Here is a 21524-nt window from a genome sequence, read left to right on the forward strand (position 1 = left end):
GCCAGCCTGGTTTTGAGAAAAGCTATTTGGAACTGATAGTTGATTTCTCTCTTTTTTTTTTTTTCCTAAATTCAGAGTTTTAATGACCTTTAATAAAATAGTTTGGATTTTCTCTGAATATTTAACGGTCTGAATTATTATAATCAACTCCATTAGTGATCACTTATATTTCAGATCGTTTTCTAGTGTCCTCTATTTAACCACCTTTTGTATTAATTAGATGTAAAACCCAAAAGTATTCTTTTCATCTTCTGTCCCTCTGAAGGCAGCTTGCTACGTGAAGCTCCATTGTAGGAATGGGAGAAACATATGTCGGACTCTTTACATAGTGACTGAAATATCACAGATTTGTGGGGGAAAATGTTTTGAATCATGGAATATTTTTGAAACGTCATTATTCTCTCAAGTATGTTGTTGCTTAAATTAAACTAACAGTGCTTTAATGCCTCAGAATTTATAAATATACTGAATTATAACAATTGATCAGTGCATATAAATTCTGTGCTTATAAATGATTGTTAAAATACAAGTCGAAACCATGAAATCAAGATGCTTCTGGATGGCAAACTCCCAATTTTTTCACTAAGTTGATTAATCATTTATTTTGCAATCTTGTCTGCATTATTAATTTTCTTGGCAGTTTTTCATAGCTAATACAAAAGTAAATTAAAGCTCTGAAATTCTAGGGGGTAGAATCTAGTTAATGAGATTCTCTGAGTTTTAGAAAACCTTCTACAGGTTAGCTACTTTCCGTACCTGACTACTAATTCTGGAGAATAGTTTCAAACTTAAGTATAGGGAATAATGCACTTTTCAAAACCATGATATAATTTCTTAATTGTGCATTTCTTTAGGAAACACTTGAACAGAATGGTAAAGCCCAATGGGCCTACACTTAGTGTTCTTGGGAACTCTATTCTGCATAACCCACTTACCAACCTACTTCCCAACACAGACACGAAGATGGCCTTTTTTCCTTCCTCCACTTGTGAACATGCTCCATGGGCCTCCCCCATGTTGCCTTTACGGAAGGAAGACACATAGCTTCTCACCAGTCTTTTCACCTTCAGGCAAGAGTGCCAACATTGCCTTAATTTTCACTTTCATTTTATTTGCCTCCTCACCCTTGCACTGCTGCTGGCCACAGGAAAAAAAAATACAACAACTTGTGAGGAGGTCTGACGAGTGAAATACCAGCTTTCTGTTCTGTGTAGCCTGCTAAATGATGGCACCTGAGTGATAGCCTGTTACCCTTGAGCACATGAAAATATATGTGTATGTATATAAAATTACAATCATCTCTACTGGAAAGATCAGAAGGCAATGGACAGATGACAAATCAGCCTTTTGAGAACATAAACTGTCATTATTTGTGTTGTAAAATATTTTAAAATTTATTTTGCTGAGAGGTCGCATTCCCCTCAAAGACGCAGAGAAAAACAAATATCCATTGTGCCTGTTTTTTCAGTATTTTGAGGAATTATATGCAGATGACCCTAAGAAGTATCAGTCATATCGGATTTCACTTTACAAACGGATGATTGTATGTAAACTCAGAGTGCATTTCTGTTGTCTCCCTTGCTACTTGTAGCCTCTATTACTGAAGAGCACACTGCTGCCCACCCCTCCTCAGGAATCTCTTCAAAAACTTTCACGAGACCTATTTCTCCCCACAGCTGTCTTGTAGCCAGTGGTGTCACCTCTGTCAGTGTCCTGCGTCCATTGTCACGTTGGGTTTGTTATTAACAATAGGCTTACAGTGTGATGGAAGCAAAATGTGATTGGAAAGATAAAGTAAAATCCAAGAAGCACAACTGAGCACTTTGAAATGTTAGCACCTATTTCCTTTGAATCAGTAGTCTAGTTTCTAAATCTGCGCTGTCTCAACTGGAAAGTGAATGAGTATTTGTGTTTATAAATACTTTCCTTCACCATCACCTGCATAGCAACCAGACATAGCACTGACTGACTTCGCTCCTAAACTTTGAGTCTGCTGTTACCCACTTATTCTTACTTATTGATCTCTTAACTGCGATTTGAGAATTCTTGATAGCCATCAGAGACATTTTTTTACCCTCTCCCCTTGAATGTACTGGCTTTCTTCTTCCTTGTTTTGCATACAAAGTACTTGGAATTCCCCCCTTTTTTCAATAAGCAAAGTTATATCTTTGCTTATATATATATAAAGGCAAAATATTCTGCCTGTGAAATTTTATGGGTGTGTTATACCACCTGCCACTTGGACCTAGGTCAGCAGACCACTCTTTATCCTTTCTCTGTGTTTCTTTTTCAACTTACCTTTTATTTCCCCCAAACTTCTTAAGTTATAAGACTAATTTCAACATTTCCAAAGGGTAGGTCTCAAAGAGACCGTGCTTCTCACACACAGGGGTCGGCCAAGAGCCCTGACCTAAGTTCAGCCATCCTTAAAACTTCCCACAGAACTTTTTGAGCACTTGTCAAATTTATTTTGCCTCTTCCCCCTTGAGAGAAAGCATTCTACTGAAAAAAGCAGTACATTTTACAAGCATTTAATTGTTTTAACAACAAGGAGTCTACTGGAAAAGACTCCCCAGTGAGCCCGCTATCCATCACGCTGTAAAGGATTTTACTGCAGTGTGTATTTTAACATTTGGCTTTTATTGTAGCTGCATTTCCCATGCCTGCCAGTTTTAGCCAGGTGGTGGCTCCACCAGCGAGCTTTTCTGGAGCTTTTATGTAAAACTAACAGTGTTCCTGTGATTTTGTGTCTGCTTTCCTTTTGTACATTTTAGAAGGCCTATTTTGATCTTTCTATTATATTTCTCATTTTAATCTTTAGGACTTGATGGAACAACTTGAAAAACAAGATAAGACAGTTCGGAAACTGAAAAAACAACTGAAAGTATTTGCCAAGAAAATTGGTGAACTAGAAGGTATTTTAACACGTTTTTACAACAATTGCTGCATCTTGATTTTGTATTGCTATGCCAGTGGTCTAACAGGTTTGCATGTGAATATTAGGGATGATAACAAAATTGACTTTCAGCAAATCTGACCTCTGTGGAGTGGAAATATCCATTGCTAGGTAGGGAAAAACGTTCTTCACGAAGAGAGAGAAATCATTCAACAAGCATCTAGTGACTGTCCTCCATGTGCCAGACACTGGGCTTGGCAAATATAGAGGTTTAGCACATGGATTTTGGTGCCAAGCTTTTTGGCTTCAACTCCCAACTCTTCTATTAGGCATCTGATATTGGGAAAATTATTGAACCGCTCTATGCCTCGGTTTTCCCACTTGTTAAATGGGAATGATCTATGTTAAATGGCATCTACCTGACAGTTTGTAAGGATGAAATGAATTAATGTGTGTAATATACTTAGTGTGTTCCCTGACACATAGTAAATGCTGTATACAACTTAACTATTATTATTATTACAATTAGTATTAGGGATATTAAGGAGAGTAAGACAAGTCTGTGTCCTCACAGAATGTAATGGAGAAAAAAGAGAAAAAATGATTTATGATTACAAAGAAATAAGATTTTTTTAACATTTCACAATTTACATATGATAATGGGAAAACAGCTTGAAAAAAATGATCAAATATCAATTGTAATTATATACAAATGAATCTTGTCTTTTGGATTAGTGTGTTGGTTCCTTCACTAAGTATTTACCTAGGTGCCAGAGATATAGCAATGAATGGAGATAAAGCCAGGTTTTAAGTTTATTCCAATACCGTTCTCATTGTTCAAGAGATTTAGAGACCCTCTTTGGAATTGCCTTCACACCTATACACTTTTGACCAAAAATGATACTCTGTAGTCTGACTACCCATCTAGTCTCTCAATGTCACTCTGCATAGTTTGGAGTGTTTGGAAGAATCTACCATGTTAACTCTGTATGGTTTTCATTCTCTCAACATGCAAGGTCTGTCACAACTGTCCTTTCTGTTTGGTCTTCCTAATTGGTCAAGTCCTGCTCATCCTTTGAGACCAGAGTCATATGTCACATCCTCAAGAGCAGCCTCTCCTGATCACCGAGACAGGCTTTATGGCTCTGCCCTCTGTGGACCACAGTTAGCAATTTTTCCGTTTGAATCACTGGCTTCCTCAATGGACATGAGCTTTCTGAACATAGGGTCCACAACTTTTTTCCTCTTGTTTTCATAGCACCAGTATTACCTAGCATGGTGTCTGACCTATCATAATCATTCCTTAAATGTTTGTTGAATGAATAAGTTCCAAACATATTTAGAATGATGGCATAGATGTTTACTTTGAATGTACTCTCTTGGATGTACAAATGCTGAAATATTTTTGTAGAAATCAGACAAATTATTTTGCAGTCATAATTTATAAACCTTTTTAGCATTACATGACTCCTTATTACACTAAAACTTTGAACCTCCCAAGACACACACATGGACTATAATGTCTATTGATAAAACTTTAAAAAATCTTTATTCAGAAAACCTTTCTGCCCTTAACTCTGCTTTAATTATATCATAAGATGATAATTAGACAAGAGTGCCTGAAAGAACTGATTTTAAGGATATTAATTGGTAGATTATTTTTTTAAACTTCTAATGATTTCTTTGTAATACATTAGTAAAATTTGATAAATAGCAAAGCTACTTATTTTAAGTTTTTACTCAGCTTTCTTTGATACATATATTTTAATTGAGATAGGTTACAGTATTTCAAGATGTCAGCGATTTTAAGCTATTATCAATCAGAAATCAATCTCATAAATTAAACTATCTCACCAGCTGTATTCTCAAACCTATAAGTAGCATTTGAGAAGGCACTTCATAGATTAAACAAAAGGACATCATATTCTTAAAAGTTATATTTGAAATTAAATAACACAAAACTAAAGAATAAAATGAAGTAAATGTATATGACTTGGGCTCATGCTGGGTACTCCTCCCCTAAATTAGAGACTAAGGTAACAAGCTCTTCTAACACTTTTGTCTTCCTATTTCCTTATCCTCCATTATACGGAAATACAGGGAACTTTCCACAACAAAAGCCTTTTTAAAAACTAAGTTTTCTTGTATTTTTCTCTAAATATAATATACTTAAATTCTTCTGGTTTAAAATAGCAAGATTCTTATCTCCTTCTATGGGCTACCCTTAATTAAGGAGACTTTTTTAGAAGCCAGTGAAGCCTTTTTTTTTTAAATGCCAACATATATAATTTTTAGCAGAAATTATAAAGCTAAATAGAGAGTGTTTCAAATTTTGATCGGCTTTGTGCTATATTTTAATCCAGGAGTGGGTGTTCCATCTCAACTTTCATAAAGTCAGGGAATTTAGACCTAAAAGAATTCTAGAAATCAGTTAATTATTTCATAGGCATAAAAAACAGAGGCCCAGAAACCATAAGGGACTGCCAAGGTCTCAGCCAGTGAGTAGCCAAACTGGAACCAGAACCCAAGCCTCCAGGAATGACTGACTTCTCTCCTTGCTGTCATATTTTCCAATTTTCCTCTCTACTTATAGGAATTTATTCACCTGTCTCCATTAAACCTGAAATCAAGATCTTTCTGGTTCCAAAGTGGGGAAATTAAATTTTTTAAAAAATGCCCAATTTCCTTTCCTTTTCCAGGACAAAAAGGCTCAGGAATATTTTTCCCACAAATATAAAGAATCCAGAAAATGAAAATAGGTATTGCTTCAGGTTTTTTTTAGAAGAAAGTCTGTAATAGAACATTGGACCAAATGACCCCTAAGGTCTTATGAGTCTTTGAAAACTGAAATGCGGTCCCAGCTTCTTTCTTTCAGGCCCTATAATTTCCTGATGCTGCATACATAAAGACTGACATTTTAATTAGTAGATGGCTTGTTAAAAAAATCAGAATTGTGTTGAGTTGACATCCATATTTTATCTATGAATTTTTTTGAAAACTCAAATATCTGAAGACAATTCAAAAGCAGAGAGAAAATTTTAATGAAAATATGGAAAACCATCTCGGACATTTTTTTGCAGAACCAAAAATATCTTGGTTAAAGGTTTTGTAAAAAGAAAGTAAGCTTTCTTTTAAAATGTGAGATCTCCTAGTAAAAATATTCACCATATTTCATAAATTCTGAGGTGCTCAAATTTTTACATTTTAACATCTTAAATTAAGTTGCATCTTTCAGAAACTATTGACAGGTTGCATTTTAATTGGCAGTGTTTTTCCTTCTTTAGTGTTATGTAAAATAATGGTATATCTCATCACCAGTGGATGAAATCAGTGGGCTTTAAAACATTCTCTCGGGGTTAGAGTCCAAATAGGTACTTTTATTGATAAAGATAATATGTTGAATCTATTTCCTCCCAGAATTATTTCTGTGGCTCAAAGTGACTAGTAACATGGATGGTAGGGATTTTACTCTTTTGTACTTTACATGCAGTGTGTACATGAGCTGTGAAGGTCACTGTCTGCTAATTCTGAGATCCTCATGTTGTTGTTTTTAAACTGACTCCAGAAGTAATCTTTGCAAAACTAAATGGCTTGAATCTCCTGTCTCCTGTATAGAGACGTATATTTTACCATGCATATGAAGCACTAGACGCCACAGCCCTGACTTGTCCAGTCACAATGTGGTCACTCTTTAGATATTATAGTGTTGATGGACGGTGGTGATTTTCAGCGCTGATAATCCTGGTGTGTGATGCTGCAGCATGAGGTGGACGGGGTGGCACTAGGCTGGCTCTCTGCCACATAAGCAAGAATACTGGCAGGTATTGGTGTTCTCCGTGATAACCTTGTCCTGTGGAACTGGCTTCCCAGAACTAACACAGGAAATTACCCAGAGTGACCGGGGAAGAACTACTGATACCTTGGGGAATAAGCAACATTAAACTTTCTAATGCTTCTGATCTGCATTGTGTCTGGCAACAGATTCAACTCAATCTATCCCTAGATAACTGCCCTCTCCCTATAGGTAAAAGAATTTAAAAACCTGCTTAGTAGTAGCATATATTTTCACAAACACCATCATAACTCTATGTTCCCTTACCTTCCCTTGCATTTCTCATTTAATTCTCAATTTTTGCAATGAAATTGGAGACCTTTTTCTTTTAATTCTTAGCATAATCCTTCTCTAGCATTTGCCATTAACAATAGTGACCATTTTTAACATCAAAGGGCCATTAACCAGTGCTTGTACTTTAATGGTTACAGCTTCATGGTTAAGACTTAAAGCACTTGACTAAAAACAAACAAGCAAAAGACAGAATAATATTTAGGAAATCATATTAAATAAAAGCGTTTATCTGTTCATAATTTCTTTGAGAATGAAGGGTAGCAGAAGAAAGTTAGGTCTTTGCCTTATGAGGCCTTTGTGAAAAATGATACATTTCACATCAACTAGTGTGAAGAAATACTTATCTACCAGCTATCTTGATGTGGTTTGAACTGACTGCAATGATACATTTAAAGCAAATGTTCTTTTTCTTTAATGACTGGATTCATACAGCTCAATGTGAGGGGAAATCTTTGATACTCTTGCTGCCTCTTTGTAGAATACTGTTTTTCTCTTTCTGTGACTTAAAGTCTAAATATCTTAAACATTATGATGATGCTGATTGGTTAACCAAGAAGTTAAACCACTTATTTTGGGGACATTTAACCTTACTTTTGACAAAGGAAACTTTATTCCAAAAATAATTTTTTTACAGCAAAAAAAAAAAAAAAATGTTTTTACAGCAAATGTTTTCTTTGATGTTGATAGTAGCCAGGCATTAGTGGCTGTTGGAGTAACATTACCATATAATTTTGCCATCTATCCACCTAATTTTAGGAGAAAAAGGTATTTAAAGAGGAAATAATTAAGTGGCAAATATGTCAAGTTTATGTTGCCGTAGAGTTCATTTCAAATTATTGGAATGTGGAACCCTTGTATCTTTTCTACCTGGAAAATATTTTCTTCTCCTTTTTGTTTCTCATGAAGTGGGCCAGATGGAGAACATATCTCCAGGACAGATCATTGATGAACCTATCCGTCCAGTTAACATTCCCAGGAAAGAAAAGGATTTCCAAGGAATGCTGGAATACAAGAAGGAAGATGAGCAAAAGCTTGTCAAGAACCTGATTCTGGGCAAGTATTTTCTGCACGGAATAGAAGGTCTTTCTGGTGCATATAGTCAGTGATGGGAAAGACTAGTCACTAATTTTTAAGATACTCAACACTGGTTTCTTTAGTCATCATTGCAAACTGCATTATCCTTCTGTGGTAGCATCCTGACCACGTCATGCCTTATCCCCTGCAGGGAGACTTACATAGGATCTACCTATAAGGATCCTTTGAAGCCAGACCTTCTTCACTCTGGCTACAAATCAGAATATCTGGGGAAGCTTTTGAGAAGTGTTGGTGTATGGTCCCTACCATAGACTCATTACATTAGAATCTCTACGGGGAAGAGCCTGGCCATGTCAAATATACTTTTTTCAATATTTCAGAGAATTCTGAAGTGCAGCCACAGCTGAACACCACTGCTCTGGGCCATTTAACTTACTAAGTTTCATTTTTTCCCTTGCTTTCTTTCACAACTATATGTGTCAAGAATAACACTTTGGTAATAGGGAAGAAACCAAAGAATTGAGGAAAAGATTCCAACTATGGAAGGGAAGAAGACTGGACAAATGAAATGGACATGAAAGAAACATTTCAGAGCAGCATAGGGGCAAGATGGGGTGTAAGCCCACTAGTTCTGCAAGAAGACTCTTTAAGGGAGGGTGGGAAATGAGTTGGGAGTGCACACAGCCTGAAAGTTAAGAACTGAAAAAGGGAAAAACTTCTGTGTTCAGCCTTTGTGTAGCATTCCTCCCAGCAGGTGTGGGCTGACAGCAATGTGATTGACAGTTATACCTGATTTAATATTCCTGAGGTTTGTGGCATTAAACCAAGTACTATATATAGGAGCAGAGGCACTTAGGTTTCAACATGACCTTCATTTAGCAAAAATGTTAAGAAGCCTGTGATTTTTAAGCATAGAGTTAACAAAGATTCATCAGTTCAGTAAACATTTAGTGAGCTCCTACCAAATGCTAAGCATTTTCTAGGTACTGGGTAATGAATAAAGTAATTCATGATCCCTATTCTTGTAATATTACATTGGGGCATGGGGGGAATAGAGAAAAAATAATACAATATAATGGGGTAAAAGGATAAAGAGTAAAGGCAAGTGAAATAGTTTATATAAAGTTGTCAAGAAAGTTCTCTTTGATAAGTTGATCCTTGGACAGCGATCAAAGGAAGCAAGGAAGCAGATCATCCTGGTGTCTCAGAAAGAACATTTTAGACAGAAAATAGTAAGTACGTAAGCCCTGTGCAATTAGGATGAGAGGGAGAAGTGTTACTAGACCACTGTGAACTGGGGAAGGGGAGCAGGGCCAGATCACACAGACATAGTGAAGATTTTCGATTTTATAAATGACTGAGAAGAAGCCTGGAAGGTTTTCAGAACACGAGTGGCGTTTGTGTATAGAATTAATCCAGTCATTGTGTGAAAAATGTGCTACTGGAGAGCAGAGGATGAATTCAGGGAGACTAGTCTGGAAGCCATCACTATAGTTCAGGAGAAGATGATAGTGGCCTGTTCTAGGGTAGCTAGTAGAGTAAGTTTCCGAATGTGTTTTATAGGTAAAGCCAACAGGATTTATTGTTGAATTAGACATGTAGTGTGAGAAAACAAAGGAGTCAAAGATATTGACAGAGTTTATAACCTGAGAAACCAGAAGTCTGCAACAGCCATTTACTGAGATGGGGACAACTCCTAGAAAAGCAGGTTCCATAGGGAATCAGTGGTTCTGTTTGAAACAGACTCAATTTGACATGCTTAAGCAGAGGTGTCAAGAAGGCAGTTGATACATGAGCCTGGAGTTCATGGGAGAAGTCCAGGCAAGAGATATAAATTCGGGAGTTGTAAGATTCACATGTCCCCACCCTTAACAATTTCTCCCCTTGTTGAGCTTTTGAAATATGTTTTTTTAATATGACCTATTAACCCTGAATGATTGAATTCTTTCATGAGAACTGTGCTTTTATATCTCATAAAAGCATTCCTTAAGAATATTTTCAATGCTACATAAGCTTATTTTTCTCCATTCCCTTTCAGAACTGAAGCCACGTGGTGTGGCAGTCAATTTGATTCCAGGGTTACCAGCGTATATCCTATTTATGTGTGTTCGACATGCTGACTACCTGAATGATGATCAGAAAGTAAGGTCGTTGCTAACATCAACAATTAACAGCATCAAAAAAGTATTAAAGGTCAGTTCATGTTCCACAAAATTCTCATAGTGAACCTTAATGATGACAGAATCTGCACCAAGGTATTTTCCTTTCTTAGATTGGAGCTAAATTGCCAGATGTGAACACTTTCCAGTCTTAACTGATAACTTACACTGTCGACAGCATTCCTTGCAACATGTCTATATGCCTTCTTGTACAGTGGGGCTCAGGTTTAACAGTAATTAAAATTAATTTGATATAATTGCATTAAACTGCAGAGTAAATTTCTTCATAAACAAAATAGAAATAGTCTGTTTTGAGATCTTACAAATAAATTAAAAATATTTAGTGTGGTCCATATATATAGGGAATATGATGCTCTAGTTAAAAAGTTAAAAAGGTATTAAGTAAATTCAACATGACATGGCTTGTTCATAAACGAGATGGCTGATAAAACATTAAATTTTTTCTTCCAACTTTTCTTCCTGTTATTCTCCAACTCACCCCATAATTTTCCTTGTTACCTGAAATGCCTGGTTCCATGTGAGGAGCAACAGATACTAAACAGAGAGGAAAGGCTTGGAAAAGGCAGCAGAATTATGTAATAAAATTGAAAGACCTGCATAACTCAGTAATCACTGTGTCACCTCCTCCTCTTGCCTCTCTAGAAAAACAATGAACATTATACTTAACTTTAACTCACACGTTTCTGTGAGGAGCTAAGAGAATGTGTTCCGAGTACTTTGCTTTCTGATTATCTAACTGAAGTTGGATGAAAACTTTTTGGATGGAGATAAGTGGATAGTTAACATGCCCAGTGGATGTTCTCAAATCTAGTATGTCTTTCATTATTTTTTTAAAAACTGTGGTAAAATACACAAAACATAAAATTTACCACCTTGCCACTTTTCAGTGCATGTTTCTGTGACATTAAGTACATTCACATTGTTGTGCAACCATTATCATTGCCCACCCCAGAACTTTTTCATGTTCTCCACCTGAAGTTCTCTTCTCATTAAACACACCCTCTGTGCAGCCCCTGGTGGTGAACCTTTGACAAATGCTGGTTCTCCGTCCCTGCTATGCAGATATTCTATGTAGTTAGTTTCCCGATAGTTACCAAAGCATGGAGTTTTTGAAGATTTCACACTTAAAAATTGTTGGAGGGGGCACCAGGGTGACTCAGTGGTTTAGCACCACCTTCAGCCCAGGGCGTGATCCTGGAGACCCAGGATCGAGTCCTGTGTCAGGCTTCCTGAATAAAGCCTGCCTCTCCCTCTGCCTGTGTCTCTGCACCCCCACCCCTTTCTCTCATGAATAAATAGAATCTTTAAAAAAGTTGTTGGAGGTATTCTGATGTAACCCATTTCATTTTTGGTATATTGATGCTGTATTGCATTTAGCCTGCAAGTGTTACTAATTTGTAAGTCAATTCCTAGGAAGATAGCAGAATCAAATCATGTTTTCTCCCTCTCATCCTAATTGCAGGAAGACATTCCTCTAATTTAACTGATCATTATATAGTATACTAATGACATACCATGTATTCTTGGTAAAAAATTAAAAAGGAGTGGGTACTAGCATACAACGCATTCTTGATGCCCTTCAAAATTGTTGTGAATTTGCCTCTCATCCCAGTTCTGAACTGAAGTATATTTGCCTTCGATTTAGCAGCCAGTTATTTGGCATGTACCCTAGTCCTGATGAAGAGCCATTCAGCTCCCCCCTCTCTTCTCTTCTGCCCAGGATTTCCTTCACCCCACTTCGGATTCTCTGTTCAGGAGTTGTATCACTGATACAACTAACCTAATCTGGGATTCAGCACTTCCTGGTATATAGTTCCCTCTTGTGCTTTAGTCCCCTCTGACCCTCTCAGTAACCCTGAGGGAAGTGAGGTGGGGTAAGCTGTGGTTGGATGAATTGTTTTCTGCCGAAAGGGACTTAGGCTAAGCTAATACCAGCAGAATGATCGGGCATCTTTTTCTAATGGCAAGAAAATAGATACCAAGCAAAGTAACAACCAACCAACAAATATGGGGTTGAAATTTTCTAGCAATGATGTAAGACTACAATTGCAGTCTGATTTATTTTTTTTATTTATTTTTTGTAATTATAATGTAACTGAGAGAAGTGGGCCTTCTGGTAACTGTTCAGTTCCTTTCAGGTTGTTATCTCCCTAAGGAAAGTGAATGTAGCCTTTTTCTCTCCTTCAGAAAAGAGGTGATGATTTCGAAACGGTCTCCTTCTGGCTCTCTAACACATGCCGGTTTTTGCACTGTTTGAAGCAGTACAGTGGAGAAGAGGTGAGAAAACCTTGATTACAAAACCAGCATGATATATTTTCTCTGACCCCTTTAAGGAAAAATTTTAAAGCACAAAACATTTAACCATTTGTTAATTTAGAAACCTGAATTCAGAAGTGGCTTGGAAGCTCATAGTTTTGTTTGATGTCCATTGTTTATGAAACAGTGAACTAGAGAGCAACATAGTTTCTTCCCTCTGAGAGTTTGTATTATGAGAAAGCATAGCAGAAATACAATGAGCATTGGTTAATGAATTGTTATGAGCAATGAAACCTCGTCAGTATGTGGAAATGGGCTTTTTGGGGACTGATATGAAAAATATTGAACTATTTAAAGAATTTTGGCTTTTGATAATACATAAAAGGTGATCAAGCTGAGGCATATCTCTTTAGATTGGTCCAAAAACCCGTTTTGCTTTTATTTGCAGTGATAGGTTCATCAGGTACTTGATAGACTTCAAAACTGTTATTTCAAAACTATGTAATATATTAATATTCTTTATTAAGGCCTACTCAGTGAATATCAGACAGCACTTACTGCACACTATGATTTTTAATTCTTACAACATCTCTGTGAGGTATAAATTATAATCCAGTTTTACAGATGAAGAAACTGAAGTTCGGTGAAGTTCATCAATTTGCCTGGGTTCTCTTAGTCAGAAGGAGCAGAGCTGGGATCTGGGGCTGCCTGCCTCTGACAGCCTGTGCCCCTACCCACTGCTGCCCATGCATTCCATTTTTTGCCTGGAAGGCAGGCAGAGAAGCTGACCAGCAGCATTTTCTAGGCACCCAGAGGCTAGGGGCAGAGGACTGTCCTGGCAAATGATGGAAAATACAAATATGAGTAAGATACAGCCCGTGAGAACATGGGACAGACAGACTAGAATTGCTGTGAGGGGCCATTAGTTATCCTGTCAGTCTCCACTTCAAGACCATGTTAGGTCGTTTGTGTAGGGAGGCACGTGCTTGACTGTGGGTAGAATCCATCAAGCAGGCAATGTCTGACAAAAGTACCTGCCTGTACAGTTGCTTTTCCATTTTAACTAATACCACCAAAAAATTCCATTCTAATCTTGGATGGAAAATCATGTATCATTACCATGAAATGTAATAAAGGGAATTTTTTTATTTTTTGATCAACCTCTTGGTCTATTTTCAGATTATGTGTGCCCTCCAGAGGCAGTATTTATAAATAGGACTGTATTTAATGGAATTGAAGTTAAGAGATTAATACTTTAGATAACTTGGTGTTTGGCAGTAAACCTGCTGCATCATGAATGAAAACACTCATTAATTTTTTTTCAAATTATGTTCCCCTGTCTTGTTTCACTGACATGGCTATTGGAAAGGCTTAAATGCTAGCTTGCCAAGTTTAGATGTTATTCAAAAACTAATAGGGAGTGGAAGGGGGATACGAAGGAAACAAACACACAGAGCATTTGAGAATGACTATCTGGCATTCAAGCGTGGAACAGATGGAAACTCTTCAGAGGAAAGACAGCAAAGGAATCTAATAAACAAAGGAGTTAGAAGAGACATTTTATTTCACATGGGTCTCATTAACTTTGCTTTCTGGTTCTACCAGGGCTTTATGAAACACAACACATCTCGCCAGAATGAACACTGTCTCACCAATTTTGACCTGGCTGAGTACCGGCAGGTGCTAAGTGACTTGGCTATTCAGATCTACCAGCAGCTTGTGCGGGTGTTAGAGAACATCCTTCAGCCAATGATCGGTAAGGCGAGGGCTTGGCCGACATCAAGGTCTGCCTGCCTCACGTGCCCACCAGCAGCACTTGTTTTGAGGCATATCTTCATATGAAGAACATAAAGTTGTAAGACTCAGTCCTGAAATTAGCTGAGGAATCCCAGGACCCCAGCCATGACTAATTGGGGTACATCAAAATCACTGCTTCCACATGATTGAAAGGGCAGTATCTAGTGACTCTCCCCAGTGTGATGCCTTTCCCTTGAGATTGGGTTATGCTTTATACCCAGCAATATACCTCATTCTTTGTCCAATTTTCAAAAACACTTTATTTTTTAAAAAGATTTTACTTATTTATTTGTCAGGGAGAGAGAGAGAGAGTGCGCGCGAGCGAGAGCGTGCCCACTCACGTGCACAAGCAGGGGGAGCAGCAGGTAGAGGGAGCCTGAGGCAGGCTCCATCCCAGGACTCTGGGATCATGACCTGAACCAAAAGCAGATGCTTAACTGACTGAGCCACCCAGGCACCCCTCAAAAACACTTTAAACTTTGGTCTAAGGACGCCTGGGTGGCTCAGGGGTTGAGCATCTGCCTTTGGCTCAGAGCGTGATCCTGGAGTCCTGGGATCAAGTCCCACATTGGGCTCCAGTCCCACATTGGCTCCCTGCAAGGAGCCTGTCTCTCCCTCTGCCTATGTCTCTGCCTGTCTCTGTCTCTCATGAATAAATAAATAAAATCTTTAATAAATAAACAAACTTTGGTCTAGAAAACTCTTACACAGGGCTTCCTGGGGGGGATCTATCTAAAACTAAGGAAGTTGGGGAGAGTTTACATTTCTCCTGCTAGGCTACAATAAAAGGGTTGGGGGTACCACGGCAACAAGAATAGGTCTCAGACACTCCATGATGAGTTCTACATCTCAAGGCCCCTATGGAATTGTTAAAGGTAATTTGGTTTTAAAGTAGTGGTTTCTCATTGGATATAAGTGACTGGGGTGTGCACGTGTGTGTATATTTCTATATATGAAATAGGTGTGTGAGTCCACATACCTCTCTTTAAATGTGTCTACTCACCCTGGGTGTGTATTTTTGTACTGCACTGCCTATATTCCTTGGGAATGTGTAGCATGTATAAAGTAGGAATTAGGAGGCATATATAAATTGCAGGTTGCTAATTTTGAATGAATTGAATTAAATTTGCTTTAAGTTACCAAACTCTGTTATCTTCAAGCAAATGATCAGCAGCTACTTAAGGCTTCTCCCAAGCTACCCTTTCTTTTTCCACATGTGTGTCTTCTACATTTCTACAACTTCTTCGTTGCCCTTAGTACTCCCATCTTCCATTGCAGGCCCACAGTAAACCAACCATAGTCATAAAAGGCTGAGAAAGCCATGGGAGATTCTTGGCAGTGATTTCTTCAGGGTACAACCTCAGTGGTCAATTTTTCAGTTGTCCCCTAATGGTTGTGTATTCAAAGCAACGTAGGTCAGCTAAAATGTAAGAAGCAACACAGATGCAAAGAAGGTCAACTTCAGCTAATATTTCTTTTATTTCTGCCTATTTTTATTGACTAAACAGTAAGCTTAGCTCTGAGATGTCCCACTGTAAACTACTACCCCCACCTCCCAGTCATTTGATAACAACTGCCAATGTTTTGTGTCAGCCTGAGGTTCTGTGGAAGCTGCAGTTAGCACTGTGAGAAATAAAATGAATAAGAGATATAAACCGAATCAGAACTGGCCCCTGTTCTCAAAGGGCTGCCAATCCAGGGAGTAATCATCCCATAACCATCCTGGAGGAGGAGGCATAAGCCAAAGTCAAACACTGTGAGGACACAATAGAGGGAGCAGTGCCCCACATTTGAAAAGACCGAGTTCTGGGATGCTGAGGCTAACCCAAAGCTTCCCTGCTACCATGGAAAGCTAGGGCAAGGAAGGGCCCAATTTTCCAGCCCCACACAACCATCCCCTCCCAAGGCTTCTCCATGACCACTGCCCAGTCTCCTGCCGGTCTTGCTACTTGGTTTGCCTGTGGGGCTCAGATATCCCTGGAAAATAACTTATCCTCTCCCTAACTGCTGCATTTTCTCAAAAACCCTCCCAAGATATCCCAGGCTTGTGCTATTATAAGGCTGCTGCTTCATATTTTAGCAAATGCACCATTAAAATTTCTTAATTTCATAAATATTTTCATTTAAGAATTATTCCTTCATTAAAATTCAAAACCTGGAAGCCCTTTTTTGGAAAGTTGTTTTCCCCTCTCTTGAGACTCAGATCATTTTCCTAAATTGAATGTCTGAGAGTACATGCATGCATTGTGTGAGCAGGCATGTGTACGCATGAAACAGGCATCTTCTAACACGTGAACTCCCCCTGCAGTGTCTGGCATGCTGGAGCATGAAACCATCCAGGGTGTGTCTGGGGTGAAGCCCACAGGGCTGAGAAAGCGAACCTCCAGCATTGCAGATGAGGGCACCTACACACTGGACTCCATCCTCCGGCAGCTCAACTCGTTCCACTCAGTCATGTGTCAGCATGGCATGGACCCTGAACTGATCAAGCAGGTGGTCAAGCAGATGTTCTACATTGTTGGGGCCATCACCCTGAACAACCTCCTCCTGCGGAAGGACATGTGCTCCTGGAGTAAAGGCATGCAGATCAGGTGAGCGGCCGCCCACAGCTCCCAACACCATCCACTCACTGCCCAAGCGCTGGCCGGGCTTCAGGGGCCTTCTGGCTTGTTCGAGGGCAACACACCTGAGGTCTGCTGCCAAGCAGCCAAGCAGCCAGGGCTGCCCACACTTGGAGCTGCTTCCTCTTGCCTGGCTGGACTTCTCCCCTCTCATTCGGTATCGCTCCTGACTGCCTTTCAACACATTCTACCCACCACTGTGTGGGAACTCTGCTCCCCTGACACTAGCTTGTTTGAGGGGACACAGAGCAGATGAAAAGTACTTCGAGTTGAGATAGCTGCTTTCTCACCTCTTGCATATGTTTTAATTATACCTAACAAGATATCTTTATGATGAAGACTCCTAATGTTTGGTTTCTTTTAGAAATTTATTTAGACAAGACACCTTTTGTACCATGGCTACAAGAGCATGTCTAATAGAATCTTTATTAACTTAAAACATGCCCCTCTGACATTTAAGAAAATGTACACTCAATGGTCTGCCCAGCTGCTCCTTGGCATAACCCATTATCATAATAAAATTGATTTTTTTTTTTTTTTTTTTTTTTTTTTGTAAATCATTTGTTTTAAAACAGAATACTCACCAAGAGAGGGAAAAAGGATCTCTCCTACATAAGTCTTTAGTTAATCTCAGGAAACCTTGGCATTCCTTTCAAATTTTCCATTCTGGTACACAGCCATTACAGTTAACGTTAAGAAGATAATACTTTCCTCTCTGGTAGTAGAATTTATTTCTCTAAGGTTTGTTTACACCTGTGAAGCCCTACTGTAATATCATCTTGCCTCCTATCTGCCTGACTGCAAAGTTCTGATCATGTATCCATTTAGTGCGTTAGCATGAGAACCACTGTCACTTGTTTGACTGCCTCTTGCAACCTCAGCATCTGTGTAGTCTCCACATCTCTCTCCATATTTGGGGCCTTTTCTCTCCCAGCGCTCCCCACCCCCCACTTACCTTGTCTCCTTCCATCCCTGAGCTTCCTTAGGCCACAGCTCCATCACCCACGCTCTTCCCTAAAGAGGGCTGGAGTGCAAAGCCTATGTGGGGGGGGGGGGATCTTGTTTCTCGTGACTACCTTGGATTTTGACATAAGAAGGAAAAAGTACTCGAAGGTTACTGATTCTTTCCTCTGATCTTGTAAAACAAGCTAGAAAGCATTTTCTGGTCAGCTGCATAATAAGGACACAGCCGTGTTATGTTCTATTTTGTCTCTCAGCAAGTTTTATTTTGTAATTTTTGCTGTAATGGCTGTATTTCTGCCTTCCATTGAAGTTAATTATATCCTCTAGTCATTTACTCTTATATAATTATGATTATAAACCTCATGGCTATAATAAAACCTTAAGCACAGCTGGTAAGATTTAAGAAAATTGAACAAAAATACTGCCTGTCATTTTAACTGAAATTCCTGACAAAGCCGTACATAAAAAATTAAGACGTTTATGACAACATTCAGTAAATTTGCATTCTCTCCCTCTTTCTCTTTTTGGCATAGGTACAATGTCAGTCAACTGGAAGAATGGCTGCGTGACAAGAATCTGATGAATAGCGGGGCTAAAGAAACCCTGGAACCTCTCATTCAGGCTGCTCAGCTTTTGCAAGTGAAAAAGAAGACAGATGATGACGCAGAAGCCATTTGTTCCATGTGCAGTGCTCTAACCACTGCCCAGGTGAAGCACCTCTCCCTGCTGAGAGTTAGTGTAGTATTTGTCAAGGGGTGACACTTAGGGAAATGAGGTCCCTCAGTCATGACTCTTGTCTCTGAACTGACTTCATGTGATTGGAGAAGACATATATCTATACAAATCTTAAAGGAGATTTTACCAGAAAGTAAAAATTTGGGTGAGAGTCACAATCATCCACAGTCCACATTCAGCAAATACTGTGTACAGTGTTCTGCATAACACCCCCAAGCACTGAGGTGCAACCAAGAACAAAACAACGTCCCTGCTTCCAGGGGGTGTATATTCTCTGCATTCTATGGAGCCTGTATTCCAAAAAATAATTTTCCATACTATTTGATAATTGAATGGTATTAGACTTCTCTAGTTTTAAGACAGATGATTCTTGTTCCTTCATTTCAATAAATGACTGATTGAGTGCCTATCTCAAGGCACCATACCTATTACTGGGGGAAATACGTCAAACAATAAGAAACAGCCCTTGCCTAAAAGGAATTTTCCAGTGTAGTAGGCAAGAGAGGTGTACCCAACTGATTCTACTATAAGAGGTTCCAGCATTTTATAGTAAGATGTCTAAAGGAAATGCTGAGAAGATATTACTCTGTTCAAGGAACGTCCTATTAAGCTGGGCACTGCATTTAAGGAAGTGAAAAGAGGGGAAGGGCAATTTGAGGATGCTGGCAACAGCATGAGGCAAGGCATTGGTATAAACCATGCCCGTTTTTCTTTTGCCAGTTATTTCTTTGCCGACTCCTGGGCTTAATGGTCGTTACATGTCTCATACTATAGACAGCTTATATAGATTACACGTAGAATATGCATAGAAAGCAGCAAGATGGAAACGAGGGACACTACTAACAAACAGTTGCTGCTTGGGTAGACTGAGAGGATTGAGTGGGACACTTTTCATGTGTTCTTTTGTATGGTTTGGTTATTTTTCCAAATTTATGTTGCTTCTTAAAATGTTCAAATATTCCATTAATACATTCCTATTTTAAAAATTCACATGATAAAGGTAAATATGCCTTTTTAGACCAGCTCTCTCTCTCTCCTTATCCCAGCCCAGCCCTTAGTAGAATTATAAACTGTATGCACAGATCCTTTTAGTTTTCCAGACTGTAAGCACCTAGTGTGTGTGTTTGATAGTATGCTGAAGACTTTAATCATTTCATTTCTCACAGATTGTCAAAGTGTTGAATTTGTATACTCCAGTTAATGAGTTTGAAGAAAGAGTCTCTGTATCATTTATTCGTACTATACAGGTAAGATCTCCTAGGCTTTCTTTTTTTTTTTTTTTTTTTTTTAAGATTTTATTTATTTATTCACGAGAGACACAGAGAAAGAGGCAGAGACATAGGCAGAGGGAGAAGCAGAAACCCCTCAGGGAGCCCAATGTGGGACTCGATCCGATCCGGGAACTCCAGGATCACTCCCTTTGCCTAAGGCAGACACTCAACCACTGAGCCACCCAGGTGTCCCGGCTTTCTTTTTCTTTGATTCACCAACACAGTTTTTTGAATGAAAATTTTATAGTGCTTGAAAGAAAATGTGTTTTTAAATTGTATTATCTCTAATTTTAACAATGCATTAACTTTTTGATAACAGCTTATTAGAAAAATGAAGTGATTTTAAAACAAATGTAAACATTCTTTATTAGTTGAGGACTTGGTAGATTTTTGGTGCGGGGAAATAATCTTTATAGATTCAAAGAACTGATGCTCTGTTTTTATTTTTTTTTTTATCTCAGATGCGTTTACGAGACAGGAAAGACTCTCCTCAACTGCTCATGGATGCTAAACACATCTTTCCTGTCACCTTTCCTTTTAACCCATCCTCCCTTGCACTAGAAACCATCCAGATCCCAGCCAGCCTGGGCCTGGGATTCATATCACGGGTCTGAAAGTGATGTGGTATCAAGGCAAACACTGACAATAAGAACCCATTATTTCCAGTGAGCTACTGAAGAGACATTTTTAAAGAAAAAGTACTGATTATCTTTCAAACAAGAGTTTATTAACTGGAAATTTCCCTAAGTACTTTCATCACCGTGGAAAGAACAATAGGCTTCTTTGTGCTGTGTTACCTTAATAGCAACACTCACCCTGGGTCAGTTAGGTTTCCCAAGGTATGTACATGCAGGTAAATGATGGAAGGAAGGGGGAAAATGTCACCAGCTGCCGGCATTTACTATAAATCCTTAGCACTGCATCTAACTGGTATGGTAAGAATGTAAATGCCAGCTACGAGCTGTTGTTAGAAAGGCACCAACAAAGAGCCTTCTCTGCGCGGACGAGAAGAATTGAAAGAAAAATTGCCATTGAGTACATATCATATCAGTTCAGGAATAAATTATGTTGATACTGTCAAACTGGATCAAAGAAATAAACTGGCAATATGTAAAGTAATTGGTCAACTTCTTATATGTGTCACTATGATATAGAGATATTAAGAGAATGTTGGTTTGCCATATAGCATAGAAGTCCATTTGTACTGTAGTTTACTGAGCATTTTAAATTGCTGCTACATACTGTGTTCTTTAATATATAAGCGATACTCTTATTAGGCACTACAACAATAAGCTTCTCTTTTATCAACTCTGTTTACAATTCAATCAGATCAGTTTTAACTGGATTATGTGCAAATATATACAGATTCACCTGCATAAGTAGCAGACACTGGGAAATCACGTAGTAATATGACAAAATGTTTGACATTTAGGGATAGGATTAGACAAAGTGGCTATTGTTGATGTCATTATTTATTCAGAATGTATTACATTGATGTGCTCATTAATTTTCCCTGGGTGGATATCACATCAGGGTACAGTGTTCTGTAAATTGACTTATTTTTAGTTCCCGGATTGGATTCCTGCACTGCATATTCTCAGCCCTGACAGGTTTTCTTTCTTCTTCTTAATTTATTAAGAATTA

At 38.5% G+C, this 21524-nt stretch overlaps 1 protein-coding gene across 4 annotated transcripts in view; it reads left to right on the forward strand.

Moving 5' to 3' along the window:
• The window catches only part of MYO5A (myosin VA), a 193629-nt gene extending 172630 nt beyond the window's left edge, over nucleotides 1-20999 (forward strand). For 2 of the 4 annotated variants that reach the window (XM_055319733.1, XM_055319735.1), the window contains 10 exons: nucleotides 1469-1543; nucleotides 2822-2915; nucleotides 7929-8075; nucleotides 10096-10250; nucleotides 12425-12514; nucleotides 14099-14249; nucleotides 16599-16881; nucleotides 18408-18582; nucleotides 19776-19856; nucleotides 20342-20999. In XM_055319733.1, coding sequence (XP_055175708.1) covers nucleotides 1469-1543; nucleotides 2822-2915; nucleotides 7929-8075; nucleotides 10096-10250; nucleotides 12425-12514; nucleotides 14099-14249; nucleotides 16599-16881; nucleotides 18408-18582; nucleotides 19776-19856; nucleotides 20342-20494 — 1404 coding nt within the window. In that variant the 3' untranslated portion in view covers nucleotides 20495-20999. The remainder of the gene's footprint in view (nucleotides 1-1468; nucleotides 1544-2821; nucleotides 2916-7928; nucleotides 8076-10095; nucleotides 10251-12424; nucleotides 12515-14098; nucleotides 14250-16598; nucleotides 16882-18407; nucleotides 18583-19775; nucleotides 19857-20341) is intronic. The other 2 variants (XM_055319734.1, XM_055319736.1) reach the window with 1 other exon arrangement.
• The last annotated feature ends 525 nt before the right edge of the window (nucleotides 21000-21524 follow it).

This window comes from Nyctereutes procyonoides, unplaced genomic scaffold, assembly GCF_905146905.1.
Source record: "Nyctereutes procyonoides isolate TBG_1078 unplaced genomic scaffold, NYPRO_anot_genome, whole genome shotgun sequence".
NCBI lineage: Eukaryota > Metazoa > Chordata > Mammalia > Carnivora > Canidae > Nyctereutes > Nyctereutes procyonoides.